The following is a 12,895-nucleotide window of genomic DNA, read 5'->3' as shown; positions in this document are numbered from 1 at the left end:
GCGCTTTATCAATTTTACAACTTTTTTATAGTACTTGTTTATTAGAAGACTTTCCCGAGACTGTGAAATTACTAAAACTTTTGTGCACCATTCGTGACCTTTGGAATGACCTCAGTTGAAAGCTAAAGATGTTTCTCAACGTTAAAAAGAATAAAATCTTTTAACACGTTGAGCCAGGACAGACTGAACGCACTATCAGTGTTAAGCATTGATAGAGGTCTTTGCTAAACAAAATGAACAGAGAATAGAACTTCTTTATAAATAGGTATGTACCTTTATTTAATTTATTTTATGACTTAATGTTGTAATCCGGTGAACCCCCACATATTTTGACCACCGGCCGCCACTGCTTAAATCAACATCAAACGCAATAATTGCTGTAATATAACAATAAGAAATAATGACCAAAGTACTTACATGGACTTCCACATCCATTCCAAAAGCTTGGCTCAATGCCTCCACATTGGTTTCCTCTGCAGCATCCTGGAAATATTCAACTGACCAGCCCTCTTCATCTTCATCTTCCAACTCCAACTCCACGCCGGAAATATCTCCTTCCAGCATCACGATGATCTCCTCATGTGTGAAACCACGATGCTCCATCTATAAAAATTAATAAAATAAGTTAAAGTCTACCGGAAAATAATAAAATAAATCAATATATCTTGAAAGAATCAAATAAAAACAAGTAAAATAATATTAAAGGCCAAAGAAAGATTTCTATGAAAAACATCCACGAACGACCAAAGTGCCAGCTCAGGAACATGAATGTTATTACCGAAAACCAAATGAAAAACCAATGTTTTTTAATGGAAATCATATTTACATATCAGATTAGACATATATATACAATATAACAATTATTTTCAACAGAAATATGCGATATCTTACCTTTAAAATAATGTTGAAATCCGAGAAATGTCAAACCGTTAAAAGCTGCAAAACACGCGTTTTTAATTCGAAATAACAGTAATATTATGTGTTTCCAGTACGACATTTGTTCTATTCCTTATAAGCAATATCTTCCTCAAGCGATATGCAAAATACGGGGCTATTTGGTTTGTAAAATCAAGAGATATAATTTTTTTTCCTTCGTGTTCCTCCAGAAGAACTCTGGTAAGGAAAGGGTTAAATGTGAATTTATACAAACAGTCCCACATATTTAAAAGAGCAAATTAACAATCCACTAACATGTCATGGAGTATTATAATAAGAAATTTATTTGTTTTCTCTCTCTGTATTATTAGGGCACTTCCTGTTATTCTCGATTCAATGGATATACCTGAATAATATTATTATTAAGGAGCATCGCATACCATCATAAATTATGTATTATAAATCTATACAGTATAACCTCGTTAATTCAAAATCCACGGGACATCAAAAATGAAATTTCGAATCAACAAATTCCCAAGTAATTCTAAATTTTATGAAAAAAGAAAAAAAAAAAATGCTGAAAATCTAGTTCCTCGGCCGCCTCTTTAAATCTGGGTAATAGCTTTGGAGTAAATTCGTAATAATACGAATTATTCCCGTGTAAATCAAATTATCGCAGCCGATTACCGACGGTCGGCCCTTCAAGATCATTCAAAGTAAATTCGTAAAAATACCACCACAGACATATGAATATATAGACTAGAAATTATAGATGAGGGGTAAAATCAACTGTTGAAGAACGAAGGGGGTAAAGCTGACTGTGATTCGTCAATAAATCAATCTGACAGTATATACGCATCTCGCATTATAATATCACCATTTAGTTCTTAAAAGTAAAATCTGCTTTTGAATGAATAGACATTTTTACATGGGAGCGCAAATTACTCGCCACGTTATGAACAAATTTGCGAAGTCCAAATTCGGCAAAATAAATTTCTTCTATTTTCAGAGTCGAATATTTCGTTTACGTATTTAGTTAAGACACTTTTATAAATGTTCATAATTTACTTCCCAGCAACCAACAAGCTTTGTGTTCAGACGTATCTCGATGTCATTGTATATGTTTCTACAACTGATCCATATTATACGATGTGAATATGCTTAAAATAAAGTAAAATAATGCTTATATATGGAATGTAATACGACAATTGGGTTTATTCTCTTTTTCACATCTATTTTTACAAGTTTTCATACCACAAGCAACCATTTTCGCACAAGAATGATGACGTCACGTTTTCTAAATTTACTTGAGGCCATACGCGAGCACAGCCGGCTCCAATGGAACCGGTATGGGGAGTGGGGAATAATGCGCTTTTAATCACTTAGGGCAGGTCTACTAATATTCATATGTCTATGAATACCACACATTTCCGCGCAAATCAAATATTCGCGGCCGATTACCGTCGCGACCGGCCCTTTGAATTCGGGTATTCAACGTAAATTCATAAAATATAAAAATATTTCAACGTAAATCGAATTTTCGTCGCGGCCGACCTTTTCAATTCAGTGAATTTGTAAAAAATTTTGCAGCCGATTTCCGTTGTGCCGGCTCTTTAAACTCAGATATTCAAAGTAAATTTATTTTATATATTTATTAATTTAAACGCTCCGAAGGGCTTTTACATGATACATATTTTACATAATTTACTGCATAATACAGTGATAACAGAAGGTTTTTATTTTTAAAACATCAACAAAAAAAAACAATTTTTTTTAAGTTCACAACATATCTACAAGAAAACAACAAATATACGCAATCGCTCTTTAAATATGCTACGTAAAAATGTCATTCAGGTATCTCTTGAAAACAGGCAAACTTATATTAAATATGTCGATATTTGAGGTGAATTTGTTTCCAAGTGTGTGAAAGTGAGAAATAGGTACTAAATATGTGGTAGTTAGTACTGAAGTTATTGTTGCAGAATTATATATTTTGCCTAGTTGCTCGAGTAGGTACTCTGAAATCTATGAGTTGCAGGAGTTCACAACACTCTAGTTTGGAGTGAATAATCTTAAATAAAAAGTTAGGTTTTTAATTTAGTAAAAATAAGACATATTTAGGCGTCATATCTATCATGTACTACAACTATTTTCTAAATTTTTTTTATTTTTTGTTAGCTAAACAGCAAAAAAACTCTAGTTGTCTATGTTTGATGCAGTAAATCATGTTAATTATAAAACCATATAAAAGCCCGTCAAGGCGTTTACAATTAATTTAAATATTATTATTTATGTTAATCTCTTCTTATTTCTCTTCATTGTTTAGCTTTTCTACCTGGTAATAATAATAATATTTGGATGATTTGTATAGCGCCATTTTTGTGCAAAATCACCTCAAGGGCGCTGAATTTAAACTATTCATCCTGTGATGTTTGCTAATGTGTAGTGTGAGTAGTTCAATCTTCTCTGCATATGATTGTTAGTTAGCACAAATACTTGTGGGCAACTTACCTAATTGATTAATAATAGTGAGCATGATGTTAAAGATAAGGTCCCAGGCCGGTTCGTGCAGCTCCTGACCGTGCTTGTTGACGAGGCTCTGCATGGCCAGAATCACCTCGTACGTCACCACCGACTGGTTGCCCTCCAGCGCCTGAAATCAACAAACAAACTTAGTAGCTTGGCTAAATTCACTAAGAAAACTCTACTTTAAAAGATAATGGAGACTCCCATCCATTTCACACTACGGTTTCCAAATGAAGGAACCAAAGATCCGGGACAAGGAGCTTCTCCAGGTCTTAAATGAGTTGAAAGTCGACAAAGATGCCTGAAGGAATACCTGTTTTGGTCCTTATTCAAATTCAAAAGGGTGCCACAAGGATCTGTGATGTCACCGACGCTGTTTTTGTTGCACATCAACAAACTCGTTTAAGGTGCACTAATACGCTGATGACAGCACTGTTTACGGGTGTTATTTTTTCGATAAGCTCGGCAAGTTTTGAGACAAAAAGTTGACCACCACCTCGAGAATGTCAATGTTTTCAGTATTATAAAAAAAACTCTATTAACAAATGGTGTACTCAACTTTAAAGGAATAAAATGAGTACCCCACCGACTAACACATCTACACCACAAGGACAATATGTAACATTACAAAACCATAAATTATAAATTCCATGCTATAAAATTATATAATTCCTTCAAATGAAATTAAAAAACTGTGGAGAAAAACAAGTAAGACAAGTAAACATGAAGACAGCATAAGTATAACACCAACACAACAACCTGCAGTCCCTAGTGAGGAGGATTGCGAATATAAAGAACTTCTATTATACTATGCTTATACTTAACAATGTGTGTGTGATAAAGGAGCAGTGGCAATGGCTGAATGTAAATCTAAACCAACCTTCAAGAAGCTGGGCAGCACCTGCGCAGGCGTGCACTTCAGAGCCACCACTCGCTTGGGTCCCCACAGCGCCATGTTGAGGTAGAACACGGCGCCCCGCACCAGGGCACAGTCGGCCCCCCCAGATGCCAGGGCCACGCACATCAGGTGCAGGGCCGTGTGCCCAATGTCCGTGCCCAGCACACATCGCATTATCTGGAATTTTTATCAACATTCGTACATAAAACACAGTGCAACACGCAATGAAATAGAGAGAAAGACAAATCCAAGATAAACAGTAATCATGCCAAACCAGAGACTACATTTTTTTTTTATCATCAAATCGATCTCAATGAATTTTCGACAATTTTTTAAGCTGTATCGGAAACATATCGTTGGTTATTCATATTGCAAGTCTCAAAAATGCATGTTTTTACAAAATGTGACAATCTGAAAGTCATATTTCTAGTTGATTTTTTGAATATTTTTGAATGCGATCGATTACTACCAGTATTAGATGGAAGATGCTCTGAGGAACGTCATTGATCCGTTCGATATTGGTGCTTGGTCAGGAAACATGACAAACTTCGCCCGTCATTTTTACACAGTTGACATTTGTCGCATGAGAATGGGTCGTTTCTACGACTCGTTCTTGAGTTCAACAGCTCGGCTGTGGAACGATTTGCCAGCTTCTGTGTTTCCTCCCTTCTACAACATGGATCTCTTCAATGATCATTGTTTCTACCCTAGCAAATTCATCAAATCTGCATAATTAGACTTCCAATAAGATTATAGTCATTGTCTATCTAATTTAAATTGTAATAACAAACAAACAAGTAGACTAACTGAGTGATTATTATGTAAGACAATTTTGAAAGTTCACGTTAGAACTCCTACAGACGAAACATTTAAAAAATTAAGATTTCAATGTTCAAAAAACTTATTCAAAAAATGTTTTATTTAAACTTTAAAAAACACATCAGAATACTGCCCAACATAAACACTCAAGTAGAGAAATAAGCCAAAATATACCGGTTAATCCCAATTTTAATACATCTTTTGGACAGATGTATATATAATTTAATGGTGTAAAAATATATAATGCCCAGACAAATCAAACAAAGCAAGTATAAAGTACTAGAAAGTAGTATATTTAAAAGTAATGTTTTGACATGGCGTGATAATCAGCTTGTAAACGTTATAAAGACAATGTAAACACATGAAGATAATCAATACAATAATGACATTATTCTTATATATATTCTTTAACAATATGTTTAATACAATATTTAACTTAATGTAATTACCAACAAGTCATAATCATGTACAAACTTAGCAGACAGAAATTAATAAAAGAATAATTTAACAAAATGTTTGTCTGCTAACCTTCCAACACGTGTGACAGTACTGCTCCACGTTGACAGTCCTGCAGAGAGCGGATATGAAGGTCTGGAGGGACTCGTGGGGGAAGATGGAGTAGCAGAGCACGGCATCCAGGACCTGGAGGCATCCCAGTACCACCTGTGGAGCTGCAGAATAGCAGCAGAGGTAACACGTGTTGCTAGAATAAAACAGTCATTTTTTTATTATAACAGTTAACTCATTCAAATAAAACAGTAAGCGTAAAACATGAAAATTAGCATTATAATAATGTCGGTATATATTTGCACTGGTTCCAGAGTGGAAGATACTCTCAGTATCTCCCTGGTGTAAGACCACCATTCAAAATTGAAATGGCTTTAGTCATGTTTGGTGACCAGATCTGAATAACTGGGTACTTCCACCTTCCTCTTCCCCATCATCGTCCCCTCCCCACTACCCTCAGCCTCACAACATACGCCAATTGGGCATGCCATAGTCTCACTGGTTCCAGATAGTTGGGAGCAATTGGGACACTCGTGAGGTATTAACATTAAAATAATTTAGCTTTATTTTAACCAATTGAAAGCACAAAATCAAGCTCTCTAATTCTCCCTAATTCATTTGTCGAATTCAGCAATTGGCCGTGTGCTGTTATCTTACTTATACAAAGTTAGACTGGTTATTATATGTACAAGCCATCTAGCTTGCTCGCGCTAACCATTTTACCAGTCACCAGAGTTCATTATTGTAGTTTTAAAACATTTCAGTTAGTCCTCTTCAGTGTCGCACGTATTTCTGTTTGTTCCTTCTGCCACATGTTTTGTTTGAATAAGTTTACAAAGTGGAGTCTTCTGGCAAGCGTAAGTGCCAGGGAACATTTCTCCCCCTCCCTGTGTCAACTGGTGACAGAGATGCATAAATGAGGAGATAGGTTTTAGATTGATAATTTAAACATATAATATAATATAGATAAACATTCCTCATTGCTCGATGAATATAATTCTGATAACATTAGGCAATTTACATAAATTTGGGTGAGGTAAATGTCAGACATGTGTTACTGCTAGCACCTCGATGTCACTTATCAAGGCTGGAGCGGCAGTGGAATGCCTTGCATACATAGTGACTGTGATAACTGGGCTGTATGTGTATTGCTACTGTAAGTAACAGGCTTAATGATGAACCAATGGTTTTATTCAATATAAACTATACACACTTTTATTTTTAGGCTCCTCTGAAAACTCTTACAGGAAAATTTCACTGTAAACGCAATCTGCCAAAATAACAAATGCATACTCACTTTACGAAACCCGATATAACCTCTTCATATAAATAAGCTGCATTGAATTTGATAAGGTTCACAAGGACCGCGAGGAAGTCTTGAATCAGTTCCGGGCTGGTGATGGTTGGCATCCATTGCAACATGAACATTCCCATCTGGTAATAAAACAAACATTTTCAATGTTTATTACAGCATGGAAAATTGTCACAATATTTATTTAACATTTCAACAACATGTTGTCATCATTGTTATCATTATTTTTTTATGGTATTATGTTTATGTTTTGAGATGTACATTTTAAATTTAATAAATTAATGTTGTTGTGATAACAGACAATCCGATTTACTAAGCCCAATCACCTTCAACATACCAACTAAAACTACTACTAGATACTAGTACCTAGATTGCATGCAGTTGGCAACACTTTGGCAGAAATAGGCACGGCATATAGTTACAAGAAGGCTATAATAACATACCTCAATAATAGCAATTATTAAGGTTGGCATAATACTATTCTTCTGCATGGGTTCTTTATAATTTTATATTGACTGGTCCACTTAATTATTATGTATATAACATGTTTGTAAAAGCCCAATATTGTGGTGTTAAATGAGTTTTACAATGACTAAATAATAATAATATTATAATGTATAGCATAGTTTTGTGTCATTTCACTTCAAGTGCGTTGCAAGACAAACATTCCCGGGGTTACGAATAACCTTACAATATTTGAAAATCTCCTACTACCACCACAGTAAGCAGAAAATGTTGTGTCATGACGGAGGACTTAGCCAGCCGAGGAATTGAACACACTATGAGACCCACTCAGAACAGGGACGGCTCTCCCCACTGGTGTGACCAATGACAGGTTCCTGTAAATTGGAAGACTTAACAATCTATGGTGTTACTACTTGATTCATAAACCTATTTATTATTTATAGATTTGTGAGAATGCCGCAGAAAACTTTAGGTGTTAAACAAAACAAAATTAATTAAAAAAAGTTAATTTATAATTTCTTTAAATTTCCACCCCTGTCTTAAGCTTTGGGCATCTTAAACTGAAATAGTCGAAAGGAGAAATAAAATCGGGCAACCTTAGTCGATTTAAGCGCCCAACGGGTTAAGAGCTATACAAACCATAATTAACACAGAAATTTATTTTAACCACTTCATTTTAACATATCTTTCGATCGGTTTCGGAAAGTTAATTGTATATATAATCTTTACATGTGCCACTATTAGGGTTGGAAAAAACCAGGGTTTTTGTGAACAGAATACTAGGACTTATCATGACCTTCCTTAATAATTTGAAAATGCCATTTGGGATTGGAAATCCCGCAATCTCGCAGGATTTCAGCAAAAGATACTGCAGATTTTTCCAGGGATTTGGAAAAAATGTTACAACAAAACACGCTTGTAAATAGCAATGTTAGCAGTGTCAATGAAACAATGAAAAATAAACGCGTCTTGATGTTAGTAAGAGAGAATATATCCGCATCGGAAACTTCAAGACCTAGAAACTGTTTTTGAAGAGAGAGATGTCCCATTTTGAGAATGGTATAAGAGGGAGATACCCTCAGAAAACTCGCAACTTCTTGATGACAGTCCCACCAACAGTGTGGAAGCTTTTAGATACAAATGTAATGCCCGTTCACAACATATGGGTGACCGGACTCTTCATAATCGTAAGGTTTTTACAATCAAAGTCTTCTTAAATGACTAATTATGCACCTTTTCAGTGTTTTTTTTTCCATAATATTACTAGTACCAAAGATGACTTACACAAATAATAAAAAATATATTTGGCTTTATTTCAATTTAACGCCCCTTAATAAATAAAAAAAACATAAATCCCGCAGGATCCTGCGTGATTATCAAACTCTATCTGCAATCCCATGGGACTTGAAAAGAAATTTGCAAACCCTAACTGCCAAATCTCAACATCATTTTTATGACATTCGGTTCGTTTTCATGTCTTGTATTCAATGTTAATTATAAAAATTTCACATAATACTCTCTCTCCTTGTGGCGGAATATAACACCAAAACAAATTGTAACAGTATAAAGTATACAGATCTCACCTCATCTTCGAAATATTTAATATCCTTCCCGCTATCAGTGAGGGTCTGCAGGATTTCGAGGCGATGCTGCGTGTCCTCGTGGTGGTCATGGTCCCGGATGAGGCGGAAGAACTGCGCCCGTGTGATGGTCAGCAGGTCATACTGACCCTGGATGAGGCTGCGCAGGAATAGCAACACCGTGTGGCGGCACTCCCTCGGCTGCTCGGCGTGCAGTAGGTCCCGTGTCAGCAGCCATAGCTTCTCCACCGCCTTTTGCTGCATATTCAAATTTATACATGTTACAACAAGACCCAGGAGTTACCATATCACAAGACTTGAAATGGGAACCGCATATCCCTGGGAATGTCAAATTTATACATGTTACAACAAGACCCAGGAGTTACCATATCACAAGACTTGAAATGGGAACCGCATATCCCTGGGAATGTCAAATTTATACATGTTACAACAAGACCCAGGAGTTACCATATCACAAGACTTGAAATGGGAACCGCATATCCCTGGGATTGTAATGTAATCTGGAGAGCCTTCCTTGACCTAACACCGGACTTTGATATAAGATGGAGAAAAATATATGAAACGTGTGTGCGACTTCTCCTGGAATAAGCTTTCCAAATATAGAGTCCATATTTTGTGAAGGATACAGATCTAACAGAGACGATTTAAAAAATACTAGGAGCTTTGAAATACCGCCAATATGAAGATAGACTCAAGGAACTAAGATTACCAATGTTAAAAGAAAGAAGACAAAGGGGCGACTTGATTGAGACATTCAAACTTTTATCTAGACATCACCAACAAAAATTTAAATCTCCATGGACACTCAAAAAAAATTAACAAAACACCTTTTTGCATCCAATTCTAGGAAACACTTCCTTCCAGAGTACTGGATGCATGGAACTAATTTCCACAACATGTCTTCCCGGTCGGTGGCTAAGTTGTCATCGCGTTTGAGTCCCACCCAGGCATAGTGTGTTCAATTCCTCGGCTGGCTAGGCCCTTCATCACAACAACTTTTAAAAATAAATGTCATCGATGCTACTAATATAAACCAATTGAAAGCTAATTAGATTCTTATTTGAAGAGAAGAAAGGATTAACTTATTTAAAACAACTCAATTACTGTTAAAATTATTGTGAAATCAGATTTGAGAGCATCAGCAGAATGCTGCCTGCTCATTAAATAATAAGATTTGTTGGATGCCAGGGCAACTATAGTGTCCAGATAAATTTTTAAGTCTCAATCAAGTCACCACTTTCTCTTCTTTATTTTATCTGTCGAATTTTATAATGAGTTTTCACATTTTTTGTTTAACTCTCCAACACACTCATTATTACAGGCGACATTAATATTCATCTCGAGCGCGTGACATCACCAAACACTGTTAAATTCTTAGATTTATTAGCTAGACAACTCACGAAGCTAGTGGTACATTGAATGTACTAATTTCAAAGAACAGTGGTGCACCGCTCTTAACAGATATTCAGATCATCGGCTTGTTTGCACTGATATTGATTTTAACCCGCCCAAAGTACCATATAGAACAATTGCAGAGGGAATGGAGTAAAAGAGTTACAGACCTCTCTATTATGTACACTCAATGTTTGGGAAACAAAGACCCCTACTGAACTTGTCAAGACTTATAATAAAACACTTTCATATCTTTTAAATAAATATGCCCCGACATCATCAAAAACACGGAAAGTTCGAAAGTCTGAGCATCAGCCTCTATATTTCCCTGAGGGGGGAAATGTGGAATTAATTTAAAAAAAAAAAAAAACAATATTCATATAAAAATAATCAGACAGCAATATCATTCTCGCCATTCAAGTAAGACCGGCGTAAATATGCCGGCGTGTTATTATAAATGTATCAAATGTGAGTTTTGTACTTTACCTCACAAACAATAATATTCTACGTAAGATAACATGGCTACCATCAGGGGTTTAAAAAAAAAATATATATATATATAAAAACGGATACTCTCAAAAAATATAATTTCATAATATTCCTTATTTTAATTCAGTCCATTTTCTGGTAATTTTAGTTATTGAGAAGGTAAGCGTTGTTTTCCATTTTTTATAGAGTTTGCAATTTGCAGACCTCTAGTCTATATTCATAAAATTCACTTTCAAATTCACTTAAGCATTTTGTTTGTATGTGAGAATAAATAGTGTACTAATTTATAACATAAATTGAAATTAGCTTTTCAGAAATTTCACCAAAACATTGACATTTTGCTATGGTAAAATATTAACAAAAATATTGTTGCGGATATATTGAATTAATTTCCCGTAAACGCTGTTTCAACCCATTTATGTATCGGTAAACGCTGTTTTAAACCATCCAAAGATGACAAAACACCAAAAGTATACAAATGCAAAAGTTTGTGCAAATTTTCTAAAGTTTACATTGAATAATCGAAATAAATTGTCACATAGTAAGTACTTACATCTTCCAGGTGATTTGTTAAGACATTGCCACAAAGATCTCGAATAACTTTTAATCTCTGAGGTGTTGGAGTATCCGAACTCAATTCTCTTTCCAGCTCCGGTGTGATTGCAAAATCTACTCTTTTTACACTACCTGCAAAACGAGACAATCAATTAATAAGGTTCATTTCGAATTAAATTGATTAATTGACGATTTAACTGCTAATAATTCTAATTAATAAGTGCTTCTAGCTTAAAATAAAGTGTGGAATACTCACCGGTGCCACCTCTTCCTCGGAAAAATTGTTTCAGCTTCTCTTGAAAGGACTTGTTTTCTTTGTCTTTTGAACTCATTTTGCCGAGGTTAATACGATCTCATTTGCTCTTAACATCAAGTAAAAAAGTTTATTCAATGATAAACAAAATTTATAAACTACCTACTTACACTTATGGTTAATATTAAACACATATTTATAAAAAAAAATCTGCCCGATAGTAGCTAATCCAAAGAAATTTGACAGATCTCTGCAGTATCTGCACTTTCGCTATGAAGCTATCAGCTGTTGAAAATATTTTTCGGCTATAAAATATTATCTTTTCGCTTTCGTGGGTAGGTACTGCGCGGATGTTGATCATGCGAGTGTTGCTGTAGATAGATTGAATATTCTGGAATTTCCAGATTTACGACCATGTTCCGGGTATATCAGTGTTTTTTTAGTAATGGTCTCAGTCGGCTTATATTGTCAGGGATTCTATGAGAGAGAAACTTGTCGAAGCTAAATTTCCCTCATAAGCGAGAATGGGCGCATAAAAAAGGAGGGTCTATGGGGTTCAAACTTTCTACATTACGCTGTTGGCAAAAAATACAATAGTACATATTCGTAGATCACATTCCTAGAAAAAATATTATTTGCAAATATCTCTTTTGCAATGCCATGTAAATAATAAGTTGCGGTGAGTAGAAATATCATAAACTTTCCGAAAAATCGTCGAAAATATTTCGATGGTAAAAAAGATCGAGAAAATCATCGATGATTGATTGATTGCGCCCATCGCTAATAAAAACCATCGGAAAGCGACTTTAAATCTCTGTTTGCCTTCAAATTTTAAATATTTTTATTTGCCTATATCGATTTTTAAAGATCCTTTCATCTGATTTCATCAACAGGATTTTATTTAAAATACGTTCAAAAACAGCGAATTTATTTGAAATACGAAACGTGATGCGAAAATAGTTTCCGCGGAATCTTTAGTCTGACAGTGCTCCCAAGGTGATTGGTTTATTTATGCTCCCAAGAAAAGCACATTGCAAAATGTTAGAGGCTTTAGTGGTTAACGCATGGTTAACGTGCTATTTATCTAAATAATTATAAGCAATAATTAGTCATCCGAAATACTAATACAAATTGAAAACATCTCCCGAGTAAAAATAAATGCCGCCAACGGGAAATGAACCCGTGCCTTCTGATGTCCGGTC

General features: G+C 35.1%; 1 protein-coding gene across 4 annotated transcripts in view; it reads right to left on the bottom strand.

Annotated features, from left to right (window-relative positions):
* The window catches only part of gig (TSC complex subunit tuberin), a 75,861-nt gene extending 63,950 nt beyond the window's left edge, over positions 1-11,911 (bottom strand). For all 4 annotated transcript variants that reach the window (XM_089638006.1, XM_089638009.1, XM_089638007.1 and 1 more), the window contains exons 1-7: positions 11,697-11,911; positions 11,439-11,572; positions 8,987-9,241; positions 6,924-7,060; positions 5,648-5,822; positions 4,283-4,477; positions 3,388-3,529 (exon numbers count right to left, since the gene is read on the bottom strand). In XM_089638006.1, the coding sequence (XP_089494132.1) occupies positions 3,388-3,529; positions 4,283-4,477; positions 5,648-5,822; positions 6,924-7,060; positions 8,987-9,241; positions 11,439-11,572; positions 11,697-11,772 (1,114 nt within the window). In that variant the 5' untranslated portion in view covers positions 11,773-11,911. The remainder of the gene's footprint in view (positions 1-3,387; positions 3,530-4,282; positions 4,478-5,647; positions 5,823-6,923; positions 7,061-8,986; positions 9,242-11,438; positions 11,573-11,696) is intronic.
* Positions 11,912-12,895: the final 984 nt, after the last annotated feature.

This window comes from Hesperophylax consimilis, chromosome 12 (assembly GCF_061612785.1).
Source record: "Hesperophylax consimilis isolate HC1 chromosome 12, BYU_Hcon_1.0, whole genome shotgun sequence".
Lineage (NCBI taxonomy): Eukaryota > Metazoa > Arthropoda > Insecta > Trichoptera > Limnephilidae > Hesperophylax > Hesperophylax consimilis.
Note: the sequence above shows the minus strand (reverse complement) of the source record. Positions and strands in the feature narration are given on the sequence as shown.